The sequence below is a fragment of the Delphinapterus leucas genome, chromosome 8 (assembly GCF_059928025.1).
Source record: "Delphinapterus leucas isolate spDelLeu-1000000601 "Yukka" chromosome 8, BTC_Dleu_Yukka2, whole genome shotgun sequence".
Lineage (NCBI taxonomy): Eukaryota > Metazoa > Chordata > Mammalia > Artiodactyla > Monodontidae > Delphinapterus > Delphinapterus leucas.
The window spans coordinates 27,094,767-27,113,899 of record NC_143136.1 but is presented as its reverse complement, the minus strand read 5'-3'; the positions used below and the strand labels follow the sequence as shown (position 1 = coordinate 27,113,899).

Genomic DNA, 19,133 nt, shown 5'->3' with positions numbered 1-19,133 from the left:
CCCCACCACAGGGCCCCTGCTCTTACTCTGATAGTTACGCAGACTGTTTTTCTGACTCCCAGGTACCAGGAACAAGGCGCCAAACTGCACTTTATCAGGTACAGAAAGACAACCTAATTTTGTACTAATTCTGTCATCTTGTGATAATTTGCCTTGTGAGCTGGGTTATGGTTCCGTCAGCTTTCTTTTCATTCAGGCATGGCATCCTACTTCTGCATAAATCCTCAGGAAGTGGCTAATGGAAAGCCACTACAGTTTGGGATGACAGTCTCTTGCAGGATGATGAACTTTCTTGATCTTTCCGATAAGGTTCTCCTAGGCCCCGCCCTGCTGCTTCATTAACTTGCATGTAATATAAGGCATCATAATTTTCTTCAGTGTGATACCTTCCTCTCATATTTGCCCCCCATACACCTTCCCAGACCCCCAGTTAAACTTTTATAATTCCCCAGAGAAAACCTGCACTTACTGGAGGAAGGGCAGGGCCTTCCCAGAGAGGAACTAGATGAACGGCTTGCTCGGGAGGAGTTCAGAAGACCCCGGGAGTCACTGCTGAACATCTGCACCGAGTTCTACAAGCACTGCGGGCCCAGGCTGAAGATCTTGCAAAACCTGGCCGGGGAACCGCGGGTCACTGCCCTGGAGTTGTTGGACGTGAAGTCCCACATGAGGTACTGTCCTCATTTTCTCTGCCCCTGAGTGTGCACACGGCTTGGGCCGGATGTCTGGAGGGGGTTAGGGGGTGGGTGTATGCGGGGGGATAAATGTGGGGCAGGATAAAAACTTGCAACTGGCTGAAATTGATTGGTCTCCTGTAGCTTGGATGCACATCAAACAGGGCCCTCTGGGAAAATAGATGTTAAGTCCGTGGAAAAGGATCTTAGCGTGGACAGGGGGAAATGTTCTTAAAGACAGAAAAGCCCAGTTGATATATTTGCTCCTTAATAAAAGAGCATGAAAGGGAGATTGCATCACCTGAATTCAGAGGCTTTCTTCCACATGCTCTTTACTGCCCCAATTCTAATTTTTCTCAAGAATCCAATGTCCCCTCTCTCTTATTTTACACAAAAAAATGCACAGTTACTTTCTGCTTGAGGACTTGCTCTGCCGCTACACTATCTGAGGACTCAGTGAGGGGCCTGCAGGGAAGGAGCAGTTTTAACTCGGAGCCACACTTGGGTTGAGTCTGAGATCCCTTTTACACATATTGTGCATGATAGCCTTCCAATGTTTCGAAAAAGTGTCCTGGTAAAAATTCTGCACTAGATGAGGCCAGTCATTCTTTAAAAATTTGTACTCCTGGCATGTCAGGGAGAGCCCCCAGAATTATATCTCTGTGCATTCATGTTTCCTTCTTCCTAAGGAGATGTCATTTCACTTGTTGCTTCAAACTATAAAGGCTGTGTCTGTATTTTCAGATTCTTAAAAGGAACATGGTTACAGATGATCTTCTATTTAGATTTGTAACAGTTTTTAAAGCATCATAAAAATTCCTTGAAAGGAAAATTCCATTGGTAACAAAATATTCACTTGGAAAGTTTAGTATATCTGTAAAACTAAAGGTAGGCTTAAGTTCTAGCCTTTCAGAAATAACATTGCAATTTGGCAAAACACACCAATTTCCTGATTATCGTCTCTTTTTTTTCTTAAAATGATTCCTTGAAAAATTTAGAAAGTACTAAGTGAGGGAAAATGAGAAGCCAGAAGTGTCTGGAGAACACAGGCTCTTTATCCTCCAGACTGATTTCACATTCTCTGAGTTGCTGGCACACACCCAGAAGTCTAGAGCGTCACGTGTGTTTACACTCCCTGCTGTGCTGTGATGGGGAAGAACTTATTTTGCACTAAGAATTTCAGCTCCTGCACTGGGAAAGGCGAGGAAAGTTTGAAGTGTTAGGCTTCTGTTGCCATAGTAACTCCGTGCTCCATTCAGGCCATCTCCCCTCCTTTCCTACTGATAATGGCCAGCTGACCTGAGTAATTGTACATCACATTCCCAGAGTCAGAGAATCACTACTATCGACAGACATTTTGTGGGAGAAAGGGGAAAAGACTCCTGAAAGATAGGAGAGCGAGTGAAAGGGGGGGGAGGGGAGGGGAGCAATCATGATAATGGGTTAGTAACTGTCTTATGTATATCTGTAGCTACACTCAAGGCATTTGGAGAGAGGGGAGAGCATGAGTTAGAGAGGCCTGGAGCTCCCTCTAGAGGTCAAACCCTATTAAAGGTTAAATGAGCTCTAGGAGTTCAAATGATTAGCTCTGTGCCTGGCACAGATCTAGGGCTCAATAGATGCTGACGCTAATGAGAAAGATCCACATGCTGTCCTAGACACTGGGGATGTAAAATAAAGCCCTAGTCCTCAACATGATCACAGTTCAATACGTGAGGCACACGTAAGAATACAGAATGCGGTGTTGCAAGCACTATATATCACATGTATTTATGTGTTTATTATTTTACCAAGTACTTGAGGCAACTCAGAAAATTATATGATGCAAAGGGATACAATTTACAAATTAGAGGGTCGAAACAATGTGAAAAATTAGCAGGGAAATAGTTTATGATAAGATTAGCATGGGAAATCTACGTGATTTTATCACATTAGATACAATTGATGAACTGTAAATTTGACTTTGGGCTTCTGAGTTATCAAAACAACAGGGAGAAATGGCTGATCATAAAATCATAGTGTCAATAAGATAAAACACACAACTAGTTTTTTTTGGTAAAGCAAAATCCCCTTTTTAAAATATGAAGAACAAGAAGTATCTCCTGGTTGAGGCATGTTGAAAGGAAAGAGCAGAGTGATGGGCAGCAGCCTCACCAACATCCCATCACAGGTAAAGGGCCAGTCTCACGGGACTGGATGCCTGGAGGTACCAAAAGCTGCAGAACGTCACGATGCAATTCAGCAAGAGTAACCTGTATGAGCACAGTTATTTCATGGCCTGGATCAATGGGAAGGTAGGCAGAATTTTTTAATGCCAGGGACTATTTAGACGACTTCCCCTCTGTTCATGCTATTTCACACCAGCTCTCAATAAAAATGGACCCGTCACGTTCTCTGACCAAACAGAGTTTGCTGAGTTCCACATGTTTTGACCCTACACCAAAGCACAGGGTATAGTTAAGGTTTTCTTTTGTAAATTAAGTACACATTTGGCTGTATGTCAAAGTCAGAGCTAAATATATACATTTTAGAATTGGGGACCTATAGGTAGTATTTAAAGTCCTAAGAATAGATAGTATCCATCAAGGATAGTATCCATGATTTTTTTTTTTAAAGAAATAGGACGATATAAAAGAGGAGATAATTGCAAGAAGTACTCGATTTGAATCAAGGAGCCAAGAAGGAGTGTTGAGGCAATCTGTACCCCTGCATTTGCAGAAGTTATGATTGGCTCTCAAGTAAAACATTCTTGATTAGATAGAGTTTCTACCCTAAAGGAATTTATTACCTCATTTTCCCAGACCAAAGCTGCCACAGCAGCAGAATAGCAGGACAGTAAGCTCTGCAAACGAATTTTTCTCTCTCTCCCCCCTCGCCCACCTCTCTCCAACTCTCCCTCTTTCCTTTCTCCCCCTCTGTCTCTCCCTTGTGTTCTCAAGATTATTCATGTGATAGTACAGCAAAGACTGTATTAAAGGAAATTTTTGTTTTATGCTGGAAGCATATTCATTTTGTAACATGACCAGAGATGAGAGAAATTCAGTTAATAATCCATCAAATGACACAAATCCAACTCTAAGTATTGTTTTCAAGCTTGAAATAGATCAGTTATTTCTCTAGCATTTCTTAAGGTTACCTACAAGATAACAAGGGAAAAGAAATATGTGTATATACTAGATTTGTTTTGGTGGTCACTTCATGATGTACATGAGTCAAATCATTGCGCTGTACACCTTGGACTTATACAGTGCTGTATGTCAATTATATCTCAATAAAACTGGGAGAAAAAGAAAAAACCCATTTAAAAAAGAAATATGTGTATATAGATATACTTTTATCTGTCAATCAAACGACCTGAAAAGTAAAGCATTATTTTCTGCATGGCACATTTGTGAGAAAGAGATAAACAAAAGAGTGTGAAGACTGTTTAAAACGATTTCTTTAAAACACACACACTCACACACAATTTCTAGAAGGACAATGTGTATGTTCAGTCTGGAGAGAGTATGAGTGGGGATGAAGAGACAGTGACTGTTGATAGTGAAGGGTTGCCATGGAGAAGATGGATTGAATTCATGCTTCCAGATGAAGCCTCATAGGAAAAAATTGAGGGAATTTGGGGACCTAATATGAGGAGAGCTTTTCACAGTGTGGATGTCCAAAGATGGAATGAGCTGCCTCATGCAGTGGTGAATCCTCCATCCATGGCACTAGTCACACAGAGCAATTGTAGAGCAATCCATGTGGTAGAGGGGCAAGGGCCTAGCTCTGATTCCTATACCAGAGTGCCTGTCAGAATCACCTGGGGTGCTCTTAAACTGTAGTTCTTTTTAAGCATTTGTCCTGTCTCTCTTGGAGTAATCAAAAGGACTTCTTATTAAAATGCTATAGTTAATACATGGAAAAAAACGATACAATATTACCATTGTACTACTTCTAATGAGTTGAGGAATCTGTGCAGTGATCACTAGTAGCCACTGACATCATGAAGAGTGACAGCTGGGAATCACATACGTCCTGAGGAAAGTACACATCGCCTATGAAGGACACATACCAGAAAATCAAAACCTAATCTGATCTAGCCCCTGGATCTAACTACCAATTGAATTACATACAGGAGAAATAAGATAAATTAAATGACACCATGGAGATTCAATCAGCAAAATCCAGAGTGCAGGAAATGCTACAGGACCAACAGCTAATTTCTCCAACAAATGAATTACTAGATGTCAAAACAAGAGCAGAAGAGGGGGAACCTACAAACTGAAAAGACTTAAGAGATATATCAACCAACTGAAATGTATGGGCCTTATTTTGTCCAGATTTGGTTTTTAAAACGTTTATTTACAAGTTATGAGATAATGTGCCAGAATGTTCACAGTTTAGGGAGTCAGTGTGCTGGAAGGAGGGTGATTAGCATGATGCTGTGTGGGAAAATTCTCATGGTGGCTTTCTAAGCTTATTCTTTAAAAACAAAACAAAACATTTTAGGTTGGCAGAAATTGCACACTCCCTTCTGAAGTTGGCACCATACGACACCCAGACAATGGAGAGCCGTGGGCTTCGACGCTACATCATGGAGATGCTCCCTATCACCGACTGGACAGCCGAGGCAGTGAGGCCGGCCCTTATTCTCATTTTAAAGAGATTGGATAGGATGTTCAACAAAATTCATAAGATGCCTACTTTGAGGTGAGGAGGCCTCCTAGTCAGCTTTTGGTATTACAAGCTTCAAGCTGCAAGTTTGTCATTTTTGAAGGTGGTGGATCAATCCGCAGTTGAATGAATAGCTCAGAAGTGTTCGGTCGGTTATATGTGCAGAGCTAATCAGGTATACGAAAGCATAAGTAGCAGGGTCTATATTTTGTGGAAATAACATATTCTTCCAAAAACTGTATTTATCTTGAAAAATCTATTTCTTAGCTATCACGTTCCTTATCTGACACACATAAGAAATTCAATGTGTATCCTTCAATTCCTTTCAAAGTAAGGCAAGCTATGCCTTATGAATTAAACAACTAAGGAGAGAAGAAAAATTAGCTTGATGTTCAAAAATGTGTACTTAACATAGTATTTTAGGTACCAGTTTATAGAAATGCCAAGCTTTACAATAATCAGCGAAGCAGCAGCTAAAGAGCTCTCAGGGTTGATAACAAATACCTAATTTTCACCTTTTCACCTAATTCAGGTGGTACTAAATCAATGTTATTGCCACTTGCCCTCCACTCAGTGGCCTGAAATATCAGTTGGTAGCCTTTCTGTGAGCAGATGCCTCCGAACCAGGCTACCTGGAGTTCTGAGCCCAGTTTGGAAACCTATAGCCACAGTGAGAAGATACATCAATTGATAAATGCTAATAAACCCACTAGTTTGGAAATTTCCACTTTGGGTTAGTGAGACCATTTTCTGTCCTGTTAAACTAAACCCCAAATCAATGCAACTCTTGCCCAAGAATCTGTAGCATTTACTGTTCAATTTGTCAGAACTTTTCCAGGTTTTATCCTGTGCTCTTTTCATTTATGCAGCCATCAGAAGCTGTTGAATTTATTAAAAAGAAATTGAAAGATTTTATTCTAATAATGGACAGTTTGATCCTATATTCTTTTCTACCGTGATGATGGATGCCTATATGTTATTTCAAGGTTATTTATTTTAGTAGCATAGAAATGAGTATCCTTAAAGCACTCCTATTTTCTTTAGTGGTCCCAGTGGAACATCTGTGCCTGTTGGCAAATGGCCAGTCTTATAAATCTCACAAGGGTGTGTTAAAATAACGTTTCTTCTGAAGATGTTAACATCTCCATAGGCTAACTCATTTATCATATAACTAAACCCATTATAAAGAACAGCAGTTTCCTAAAAGTAGACGTCTGGATAAATTTATAGACTTGATTAATTGTAGGCAATTTTCTTGGTGTGCATACTGTGAATCTGGGGTTGCCTTGGATTTAATTTCTTCAGGTGATCTCAGTTCAACAAGAGAAATGTTGACTGAACCTAACCTGTAGGTTACTTGAGCATCAGGAATGTCAACATATCCTCATGTATGAACGTTTCCATTTTGTCATTGTAGAGATTTCAATTTGGTAGGCAATATAAGCTTAGAAATTATTTCCAGGAAATAACATTGATCTCAGTAAAGCCCAACTTGTTTATTTAGGGGGCCACAGAAACGACTCTTCAGTACTGAGACAATTACAGACCAGATTGTTTTCTATTACAGAAAATCTCATATTCATCTAATTGGGTTATGTATACCACCATTTATACTACCATAGAATGTAGCCCCAAAATATCATTTTTTAGGAGGCAAAGAAAGAACACTTTTTAAATAGACTGTTTTCCTCCAATGCCATCTTTTTGGCAAGAGTTAAGCCATATAAATCTAATTAGTTGCAGTCTGGTATAAAAACTGATGAGATCAACTGTAGTCTGATAAAAAAACATTTCAGAAACACAACCTATAGTCAAATTAGTTCTACTGCGAGTAATGACTCCTATGATGGGTTTCCTAAAATAGTAGTCTCATACCCTCTCTCATAGTTAAAACTAGGAAACTTGAAATGCCACCCATTCATCATCTCTGTTTTTTCTTCAATAGATTTTGTCTCATTAGTCGAGTGGGGCAGGAGTGCCTCTGCTACGTTTTCAGTATCCTCTTCCCTTCCTAATGTGCTCTGTACTTTTGGAACAACGTGGGTAAACTTCCTCCCCTCTGAAGCATTTTGTTGTCTCAGACACCCATCCTGTCTTAGATGGCGTCAGAATCACTGTCTCATTCACTCGTTTCAGACAGTCTCCAGAAGGGAGCCACGCTGCTAATGGCTCCTATATTGTATTCCAGGCGACAGGTTGAGTGGGAGCCTGCCAGCAATTTGATTGAAGGGGTTTGTTTGACACTTCAGAGGCAGCCAATCATATCCTTCCTGCCTCACCTTAGGTCACTGATCAATGTCTGTGTCAATCTGGTGAGTAGCCAAGTGGCAATCTTATGAAACTTTACAAAATTTAACTCTGCTATTGATTTCTCTGAATGGAAGATTTACAGGTCAACCTATCTACCTACACACCTACCCATGAAAACAGACGGCTCAGGTGACACTGAAAATAGTGAGGTACATTTCAAGGTAGCGTGTGGGGAGATCAAGGGGCCCGTCCCTCTACAGATGGGATTTTGGTGTGCTGCTTCCCACGCACTACTTTGACAATTGACCTCTTCAAGTTGCGCTGAGAGTTGAGGGCTGCCAGTTGGAGAGTGGGGTGGCGGGAGACTGCACAATTGGCTAGAAGTTGAAGTAGTCTGGGGTGGGGGAGATTAAAATGCAAAGAGGATTTTTTTTTTTCTTTCTTAGTGAAAAATCACATTATGGGTTGGCCAGTCTAGGATTTACATGAAAACAAAAAATTTTTTATCAGTTATGTAATATCTAGAGTCTGGTCCTGACAAGGTTTTGTACAATGTGGAAACCATGGTAGAGCATTTCATTGAATAGAATCTGCTGGTTAGCTAGTTGAGCAATAAATCTGTAGCTGGAATGCCTAGTGCAAGTAGAGCTCTTGCCATCATCATCGTTGTCAGCATTTGCTCCATCAAAGAATGTTGATTGCGTTCCTTTGAGTCCACAAGTAAGTATGTCCAGTCTCCTGCTTAGAACAATTTTGGGTTCATCTCTCATTATTTACATAGTTAGTTATAAGCAACATTCTACAAAACCTTGGCTGAATCCAGTGTAATCGTTTGATCTGACTCCAGACATTACATGCCTTCAAAAGAAGGCAATACGAACAGATTGAAAGTAACATGCCCAACCTTCAAATTTTTTATTATCATTATCATTATTTTTATTATTATTGACTGAGACTCCCTTACTACAGTTGCATGAAATTGCAATAGTCAAGGCTGGTCATGTGCTCTGTTTGTATTTCAGGTGATGGGAGTGGTAGGACCCTCCAGTGTTGCTGATGGATTACCCCTTCTTCATCTCAGCCCTTATCTCTCACCACCTCTGCCCTTCAGCACAGCTGTTGTCCGGCTTGTAGCATTGCAGATACAGGTGTGACTGCCTTACCTGTTTGTCACGCTCATTACGTTGCTGGTTGAGGCACCTGATCATGGTGTTCTCTTTTATTTTTCTGCAAAGGCTGGGCAAAATCTGTGAAACAGAAGTGTAAACATCTCCAGACTTTTACAGTTTTGGAGCTTCAGCCCTGAGCTTGGTCCTAAAGTTGTGCTTCTGTAATTCTTCTTGAGATCTCAAAAATAGCAGAGTCATTTAGTCCTGCCACAACCTCAGGAGCCGCTTCCGTCGTTTAAAACGTGTGTCAGTACCTTAGGAAAATAATGGTTCACAGATAACCAGCTCACAATTGTTAATTAAAAGAGGCAGTAATGTTCAAAGTCTGGTTTTAAATTATTTGCAGAAAGAATTGCAGTAAAAAAAGTTCAAATATTATTACTAGACTTTGAATATCTTAATTTTCTTTGACGATTGTGGGCTGAATATTGCGGGTGCTTTTTTTAATCATTTTTCTCCCACTTCTTTTATTTCCTAAAATTAAAATAATCATTCCCAAAGCAAAAAAGTATAGAATGCCAGTTTCCCTGCCTATTTCTGTGTGTCACCTAACTTTAAAGAGTGATAAATCACCAGAAAGCTTTCTGACCAATGGGAAGTATAGAATGGCTGTAAACGGATAACCGACCCATCCATTATCTGACAACCAAGCTTGATGGTCCATCATCCAGAGAATGGTTAGATGATGGAAAAGAGATTAAGCAAGCGCTGTGGCTACCAGGCAGAAGGGAAATAAAGACATCCCTAAAGTGACACATTTTGACAACACATATACAGAGATCATTTATTTCTTTTTATATTGTCTGTTGCTTTCTGGCTTGGAGAAGGTCTTATACAGGGGAGAGGATTTTTAAATAACTCCCCAGTGGAGCAGGTGGCAAGTTCTCCTTTTCTTTGGTCGCTAAAGTATTTATTGGTGGACACATGGATAAAATGAATGGGGAAGTGCAGTTGTTTTTGTACCAGACTATAAGTGTCATGATTTTTCATTTGATATTCAAGATGTTGCTGTTTTTTAGGTATATAGCTCTCAATTATGTCAAACAAATGGTAAAGTATCGGTTTGGGGTGAATCTTGTATGCTGCACAGATGACAGTTGAACTCCTAGTTTGCAGGTGCAGCCATCAGGGAGTCCCCGTCTCCTCCATGCTGTGTAAAAACAAACAGACTGAATGGGTGAGGGGGTCAATTAATCTTTTTTTCTATTATTGCTGCACAGGCTTTAAAAGAAGATTTTCCTTTAAGCCATGTGATCTCCCCATTCACCAATCAAGAGCGAAGGGAGGGGATGCTTTTAAATCTGCTCATCCCATTTGTGCTCACAGTAGGATCTGGAAGCAAAGGTCTGATTAATTTAACTAAAGGAAAATTTATCATTGTTGTTGTGTTTTCTTAAGTGTCAGGCTGTTATTTCTTCCTTTTCCCATGAAGGCCGTCATTGAAGTTGATCTGAATGATTTAAACAAGGGTATCTTAGGAAATAAGAGTTTTTCTTTCTTTTCAGTTTAGCTGCCCTTGGTCAAGACTGTCTCTGCTCTACTTAGAAGATACATCCTATTTAAAAGCATTTCAGTACAGCAAAAATCAGGAGAGCATTGTTTCAATTAAGAAAATGGTATTAACTGAAGTACAGGATGATGTGAATTGACAGAGAATGGACTGGATAACCTACTGCCACTAGGTTTAGTGTAAATCCTGCCACTGTCACTAAATTCCAATATGTTTTCATTACTCTTACTTCTTGGGGGATTTTTTCTTTTAGGAAAAGTTTATCTCAAACATAAAGACAGTGCATTATGAGTATTTGAGCAGAAAAAAAAAACAAAACAGAAAGCAGATTGAAATGGTAAGCGGGAGATTTGGCTAGGAGCAGGGACCCTTGGGTGCTGACTACGGAGGAGACACCCAGTACCAGGAGCGTTGCCTCTGTCCATAGGAGAAGCTGTACTTGGTGGGGAAGGCACTCGAATTTCTAGGGTGTTCTAGTTTGGAATTGGAGAAAGAGCTGAATTTTTCTGTGTCTAACGTGGAAAGCCTACCTTGTGACTTGCTTTTCTTTCCACTTCCTCCTTACAAACTCTGCCCGGCAGATAGCCCATGGCTGGAGCAGCCTGAGGTGCAGCTGCTACTGCAGACAGTCATTAATGTGCTCCTGCCTCCACGGATCATCAGCACGTCCAGAAGCAAGAGCTTCATGTTGGAGAGCTCCCCCGCTCACTGCTCCACCCCCGGGGATGCAGGCAAAGACCTGCGCAGGGAAGGGCTGGCAGAGCCCACCAGCCAAGCAGCATACTTGGGTGGGTACTTCTCTCTAGATAGGTAGGTAGGTAGGTAGGCAGGTAGATAGAGAAATAGAAAGATATAGATATATACACACATATGTATATGTATACATGTATATATGTATGTACATATGTACTTATTTAGTTATGTTCCACCTTGACTCAAAAAGTATTTTATTTTTTTTTACATCTTTATTGGAGTATAGTTGCTTTACAGTGGTGTGTTAGTTTCTGCTTTATAACAAAGTGAATCAGCCATACATATACATATGTCCCCATATCTCCTCCCTCTTCCGTCTCCCTCCCTCCCACCCTCCCTGTCCCACCCCTGTAGGTGGTCACGAAGCACCGAGCTGATGTCCCTGTGCTATGCGGCTGCTTCCCACTAGCTATCTGTTTTACGTTTGGTAGTGTGTATATGTCCATGCCACTCTCTCGCTTTGTCACAGCTTACCCTTCCCCCTCCCCATGTCCTCAAGTCCATGCTCTACAAAAAGTATTTTAAAAGACCTCAATCCAGAAAGTATTTAGAGAAGCCACTTCAGCACGTACAAAGCATCACCCTTGACTTCTACTTTCCCGTTACCCTATCCCTGCTGTGACTGGGTGGAGTACTAATAAGTATTCGACCATTCCATGTGACCCATGGAATACTAACAGCTACTCCTTGACTAGAATGAACTAAGCTGGGGAGAAATGACCACTGTTGCCACAGCACTGAGACTAAGGAGTACTGGCAACAGAAAATCTCAAAAGGAGGAAGCTGAAAAAATCTTGCCTGACATTTTTCAATTCACCAAAGCAGACCTTGGTGGGGAGTATAAGATGAAAGCAGACACAATGGTAAAAACAGGTTCTTCAGGTCCTTGGACTTTGGAGTGTGTGTGTGTGTGTGTGTGTGTGTGTGTGGCGGGGGGATGTTTGGACTGCATTACTGAGGAATGTATTTGAAAATGATGTGATTGACAATGAGAATGAAAAAGGAAAAAAAGAAACAAGGCTGCATGTGCATAGGACTTGCCCGTGTGGGGCATGGTTGCCAGAGACGTGAGGTTGTAGGGTTCAGATAAAATCTAGACTCTGGCACAGAGCCCTGCATGAGGTTTAGGACTGTACAGAGGATGGTGGGAAAAGAGGCCTTAGCATGTAAGACAGGGATAGGAGAAAACACTTAACGGGTAACTATCTTCCGTTCTCTCCACTTTCTGCCTTTTCTTAAAAATTGAAGTATAGTTGATTTACAGTGTTGTGTTAGTTTCAAGTGTGTAGCAAAGTTATTCAATCATACATACATACATAACTTTTTTTTTCAGATTCTTTTCCCTTATAGGTTATTACGAAATATTGAGTATAGTTCTTTGTGCTATACAGTAGGTCCTTCCCTGTTATCTATTTTATGTATAGTAATTTGTATAGGTTAATCCCAAACTCCTAATTCATCCCTCCCCCCTTCCCCTCTGGTAACCATAAGTTTGTTTTCTATGTCTTTGGGTCTATCTGTTTTGTATATAAGTTTATTTGTATCATTTTTTTAGGTTCCACACATATGAGTGATATCATAGGATACTTGTCTTTCTCTGACTTACTTCACTTAGTATGACAATCTCTAGGTCCATCCATGCTGCAGCAAATGGCATTATTTCATTCTCTTTATGGCTGAGTAATATTCCATTGTATAAATATATCTCATCTTTACCCATTCATCTGTCGATGGACATTTAGGCTGCTTCTGTGTCTTGGCTATTGTAAATAGTGTTGCTATGAACATTGGGGTGCATGTATCTTTTCGAATTATGGTTTTCTGCAGATGTATGTCCAGTAGTGGGATTGCAGGATCATATGGTAGCTCTATTTTTAGTTTTTTAAGGAAGCTCTGTACTGTTCTCCATAGTGGCTGTACCAGCTAACATTCCCACCAACAATGTAGGAGGGTTCCTTTTTTCCACACCCTCTCCAGCATTTATTTGTAGACTTTTTGATGATAGCCATTCCAACTGGTGTGGGGTGACACCTCGTAGTTTTGATTTGCATTTCGCTAATTAGCGATGTTGAGCATCTTTTCATGTACCTTTTGGTCATCTGTATGTCTTCTTTGGAGAAATGTCTATTTAGATCTTCTGCCCATTTTTTGATGGGGTGTTTTTTTTTTTTTTCTATTTTCTGCTTTTTTAATGAAGGTGAATCCTTTGGTTACTTGGCCAGGCTACTGGACCTCTATTTTAAATTTATTTTTACCTTTATTCTGAGCATTTAGTGTGCACTAACGAGCGTTTTCTATACTTTACATTATCATCACTTTGAATCCTCACAACAACTCCAAGAAGTACATATCCTCACTTTAGGAGGGAAGAGGCTAAGCCCCAGAAAGGTTGAATAACTTACCTAAAGTCACACTGTCAATAAGTAGCAGAGCCAAATTTCAGATCGAATCCATCCAGCACCAGAATCCCTGAGCCCTTTGCTATCCTGTTTGTGTGTTGGGCTGTTGCTGGTGAAGGTGGAAAGCAGAAAGGCAGAAGCCCAAAGAAGGCCAACAGGCACATAACAGGTAGAAATGTCACCAGGATCAGAGTAGGGTTAGAGGAGTGTTGCTTTTTGTTCGTGTGTTTGTTATGATGAGGGAGAGGAATAGAGGTGAGTAGATGTGGAAGGAAGAATCTTACAACTCTCTCTGTGTTATATGACCTGGTTTTCCCTTGGAAGTGCCCTAAATAGATGGTAAAGGTGTAGGTGACTCCTGAGGGCTTTAGGGAATTGGATTTCTATGTGTCTTCTAGATGCTGAGATGGGCCTTAAGACGTGATGAAGAAGGCCCAGGTTTCCTTGACTGCCCCATGGGAGACCCTGTGGGGAGAGCCGGGTGGTAGAGGAAGCCCTCACCATAATCTCTGACGTTTTTACAATATTCTGGTTTGTCCTGACACACTGTTTGGGAAATCTGCTTCCTGAAAATAAATTTTAAAATGTAGATTGTGACAAGGCTGCCAGAATCTGGAAGAAAAGAGATATTGTTAAAGAAATCCAACACGGTTTAGCAAGAGACATCGTGAAAGGTGGAGGAGGGAAGATAGTGTTTTCTTTTCTGGAAGGATTTACTGGTTACTCTGGGGAAGAGTTTAGGATGGAATCAGGAAGGGAGTAGGAAGGGGAAGGACTACTTTTTTAAACTTTATGCATTTCTGCACGGTCTTGATTTTGCTTTTATTAGCAAGAATATATTATCTCTGAGCTTAAAAGAAAAATAGTTTAAAACACCCATGTTTTAGTTTCAGATGTGAGTAATACGCTGGTATTACCATGAAGCCACTATGACAAAACTCTTAGAAGTATTAGCCACACATCATGTTTATACCACATTTCCCTTTCAATTCTGTGAAGAGCTTTGGTTTGTATTTTCCAAAATAGTAGTTAAATGCACTTAAGAAAGATATATGTGTTCTTTTAATCAGAATCAAAGCATGTTTACCGTAGAAATTTGTCTTGATGTCAGAACACTGTCACTCAGGAGTACGCTCAAGTCTTTGGAAACAGAGAGAGAGTTTAGACATTTAGAAATTAGATACGTAAAAAGGCTGTGGATGTGGGCAGCTGGATGTGGGCAGGGTTCCTCCGAAGCACAAGTCTGCAGGCTCACTTGTGTCTTTTCCTGGTGTGAAGCGCTGAAGGTGATTCTCGTCTGCTTTGAGAGGCAGCTCGGCAGCCAGTGGTACTGGCTGAGCCTCCAGGTGAAGGAGATGGCCCTGAGGAAGGTCGGCGGCCTGGCCCTGTGGGACTTCCTCGACTTCATCGTGCGGACCCGCATCCCCATCTTCGTGCTCTTGCGCCCTTTCATCCAGTGCAAGGTGTGCTTCTCCTCCAGGAAGTGACAAGCCCCGTGAATGTGCTGCTTTCCAGAGCAGGGCAGGATGACAGCAGCAGTCTCGGGGCATGTGCTATATAGCTAGTCAGGAGGACGTGTTAATACCATGCTTGACGAGAAATCAGCCCAAACAGGTATCCCAGAGGATAAAATTTCATGTTAGAAGTACCTTCACAGTAAGAGCTTAATTAACGTCAGTGAAACTTTGCCCTCTCCCCATTTACCAACCCCTCAAGAAACAAAGGTTGACCGGATAAAAAGATCTGAAGAATGGTCTCTTGTCTTCAGGGACATGACTGAGACCTGATTTTAAATAAACATGGGAAAAATGAGATAGTTAAAGCATGTTTTTCCTCTGAGACCCTCAGTATTCATCTACTCTTTTATTCTTTTCATGCCTCGATTTACGGGCACTGTGATTCAAAGCAACATATTGATTAAGCACTTCCTAAGCACTGTTCTAAGAACTTTGTATGCGTTACCTTATTTAAGCTTCACCACCAGCTATGAAATAGATACAATAATTAGCTCATTTTACAGATGAGAAAATTGAGGACCTGAGAATCTATGCCTTCCTTTCAGCTTCTGGCCCAACCAGCAGAGAACCACGAAGAGCTTTCTGCCCGACAACATATCGCTGACCAGCTGGAACGGCGTTTCATTCCACGCCCTCTGTGTAAGAGCTCCCTCATTGCTGAGTTCAATAGTGAACTAAAAATTCTAAAAGAGGCAGTTCACAGTGGATCAGGTAAGTATGCAAGGGGTATTTTCAATTTGTTTTACTCATGGAACTTACAACCTACAAAGAATGCCTCTTTTTCCAGGTCACTGCTCTTTTTGGAGCCAAGTATGCATTAGCCATTTCAGTACAACTGGTAGATTTGACCCTGTGATCCTTGTCAACAACAAAACAAATCAAGGGGGATATCATAAGAGTTTAATTGTATTCCTTTTTTGAATATTTTATTTTCAATCTTTATTTCAGTAGTTCGGCTTTTTCTTGAATATTTAGCTGGGGGGGGGAACCTATTTAAATTCTTACCTTCATTTCCGTTTTGAAAAGGAGGAGGGAACTCACATTCATTGAGCGTCTGTTATGTGATAGATTATGTCATAGCTGTTATTTAATCCACACAAATACCTGCAAGATGCATAACTGAAAGTCTGCTTATAGAATGAAGAAACTGAGACTCAATAGAGGTTAAATAACTTACACACAAAGACAGTGACACCAGTGAGGGGACTTAAAACTGGGTCTGTGTGATTGATGATAAAATTCACAAATTGGAGGGAGAGAGGGTTGAATAAAAACCGGCAGGCTAGTTTACATTATTCAAAAGATTTTCTTTGGGAATGCATTATTTACTTTTATAATTATATTAATTGCAGGTCACCAAGGAAGGAAAATAAATCATTACCTGCCATTAGAGGGCAGTCATTACCCATAAGTAGAAGACTATCATCCATGTGGCTTCTTTTTCCTTTCTAAAACTTTTAGTGTTGTTCTCAATGTATTAAAGACCAAAAAACTGACAAATACAATCTTGGTGAAATCTACTCAGGGCCATTCAAATGTTCTGCTTTATAATAAAATAATATAACATAGAACCAAGGGGGTGTTTTATAAATTGTAATCTCCAGAAAAGGGGACTAAGAACACAGTTTTAATTATGTATTCTCATTTTGATTGTAAGGTTCCTTTCAGACAATGTATTTATTACTTCTGTATGCTTGGGTCAGGTAATGTACATTTCTCAGTGAAAAAATGAATTTGCGTTCTGCCAGCCTTGGAAAACAAAACTGAAAAACAATGACAGAGGGAGCAACATCAAAACATTTTATATTGTTAGAGATATTCTGCTCCCCCAAGAAAATTATTCAATTATAAGTACATCAGTGGCCAATTCTCTCTTTTTTTTTTTTCTTCCCACCATTTTCAGTTCCATTTGCTACTTTGTCCTAAAGATCATCTATCTGGGACATACTATTTGAATGACCTTTCCTTAAAAAAATATAAGTTGTCTGGGAGGAGCTTGAAGCTAGCATTTGTTTTCTTTCAAGATCCTCACCATGGATTTTCTTTGGTCTCTCAACCCCGCTAGCCTACCAAGGGAAGACATCCATCAGCACCGTGGGTACCTCCACCTCTGCTTACCGCCTGAGCCTGGCCACCATGTCACGCTCCAACACAGGCACCGGCACAGTCTGGGAGCAGGACAGTGAGCCGTCCCAGCAGGCTTCACAGGACACCCTGAGTCGAACTGATGAGGAAGATGAGGAAAGTAGGTCACCCTGCAGAACCTGGGGTGGTGGGAGGTGGGAGGTCATGTGTGACCCAGCTTGGCCATGTGCATGAGGGCTTGGGAAGGATTTCTACCTTCCTGGCCTTTCTCAGTTCTGATCCTCTGGTCGTTTTTACAAAAAGGATTTAAAATGGAATTGTGACTGATCCCATGACTTCTAATGCCTGCTTTTCTATAAATTCCTTGATATCCTTGGTCATTTGGTAGGAGTTCAGGCAAAAAGTAAATCTTTTTTTTTTTTTTTTACATCTTTATTGGAGTATAATTGCTTTACAATGGTGTGTTAGTTTCTGCTTTATAACAAAGTGAATCAGTTATACATATACATATGTCCCCATATCTATTCCCTCTTGCGTCTCCCTCCCTCCCACCCCTCCAGGCGTTCACAAAGCACCGAGCTGATCTCCCTGTGCTATGCGGCTGCTTCCCACTAGCTATCTACCTTACGTTTGATAGTGTATATATGTCCGTGCCTCTCTCTCGCTTTGTCACAGCTTACACTTCCCCCTCCCCATATCCTCAAGTCCATTCTCTAGTAGGTCTGTGTCTTTATTCCTGTCTTACAAAAAGTAAATCTTTAGTGACCCCTAAGTTTTCTTTGAGCTTATGTATTCAACCTTTTCACTAACTCATTTAAATTGTGGTTAAGTAATGAAGGGGAGCGTTTATTCCCCTTTCTCCTGGCCATCTTGCTTAGAAGGTCAGTCAGTACTTACATGACCCGATTGGGCAAGGAAAAGTGAGCACTGCATATGCTTATGACTCAGAAAAGACCAGCCAGCTATATTATCTAGAGTGTAAAGCAGCAGACTGTCTCGAGGGCGTACAACCCAATTTGAGTTAAGAGTGTCCCCAGTAACTGAGGCAGCCAGGAGCTTCTAAAGATTTGGTGAAATGAGGGAAAATCCAGTTAAGAACACGCTTCCATATATATGCATAATAGTTTTAAAAAGTAAAAGGTGAAAGGTTTCATAAATACCCCTGTCATTTAATGTTTTTCTCACTGTATCGATTATTTTCCAGTTGTGTTTCAAAGACACTCTGATACAACATTTAGAGCAAAGTGTACTGTCAATGCCTTATGAAAACAAAATCTAGATCTTCACTCAGAGCCCCTCTGTACCAAACAACAACAAAAAGCCGCACTCTGGGACTTCCCTGGTGGTGCAGTGGTTAAGAATCCGCCTGCCAATGCAGGGGACACAGGTTCGAGCCCAGGTCGGGGAAAATCCCACATGCCGTGGAGCAACTAAGCCCGTGTGCCACAACAACTGAGCCTGTGCTCTAGAGCCCGCGAGCCACAACTACCGAGCCTACGTGCTGCAACTACCGAACCCCGTGTGCCTAGAGCCTGTGCTCCGCAACAAGAGAAGCCACTGCAAGGAGAAGCCCGCACACTGCAACAAAAGTAGCCCCTGCTCACCGCAACCAGGAAAAACCCGTGTGCAGCAATGAAGACCCAATGCAGCCAAAAATAAATAATTTTTTTAAAAAAGCTGCACTCTGAACTAAATTAAATAGAGTTGAGGTTAGAATTTTAATTAAGATGAATGAAAGTATTTTAATACCCTACTACAGTTGGATGTGTAGGAGAAGGAAAGAAATAACTGCTCTGTCAAAGCATGCATCAGTGGACTTCCCTGGTGGTGCAGTGGTTAAGAATCTGCCTGCCAGTGCAGGGGACACGGGTTCGAGCCCTGGTCCTGGAAGATCCCACATGCCGCCTAGCAACTAAGCCCGTGTGCCACAACTACTGAGCCTGCACTCTAGAGCCCGCGAGCCACAACTACTGAGCCCGAGTGCCACAACTACTAAAGCCCACACGCCTAGAGCCTGTGCTCTGCAACAAGAGAAGCCACCCGATGAGAAGCCTGCGAATCACAACAAAGAGTAACCCCCGCTCGCCGCAACTAGAGAAAAGCCGGTGCGCAGCAACAAA

General features: G+C 41.2%; 1 protein-coding gene across 1 annotated transcript in view; it reads left to right on the top strand.

The window, feature by feature from the left end:
• UNC80 (unc-80 subunit of NALCN channel complex) overlaps nt 1-19,133 on the top strand; it is a 240,407-nt gene that overhangs the window by 204,477 nt on the left and 16,797 nt on the right. The window contains exons 50-59 of the mRNA XM_089916431.1: nt 63-98; nt 453-671; nt 5,166-5,366; nt 7,519-7,642; nt 8,603-8,728; nt 9,970-10,093; nt 10,841-11,047; nt 14,690-14,874; nt 15,474-15,639; nt 16,994-17,173. Coding sequence (XP_089772557.1) covers nt 63-98; nt 453-671; nt 5,166-5,366; nt 7,519-7,642; nt 8,603-8,728; nt 9,970-10,093; nt 10,841-11,047; nt 14,690-14,874; nt 15,474-15,639; nt 16,994-17,173 — 1,568 coding nt within the window. The remainder of the gene's footprint in view (nt 1-62; nt 99-452; nt 672-5,165; nt 5,367-7,518; nt 7,643-8,602; nt 8,729-9,969; nt 10,094-10,840; nt 11,048-14,689; nt 14,875-15,473; nt 15,640-16,993; nt 17,174-19,133) is intronic.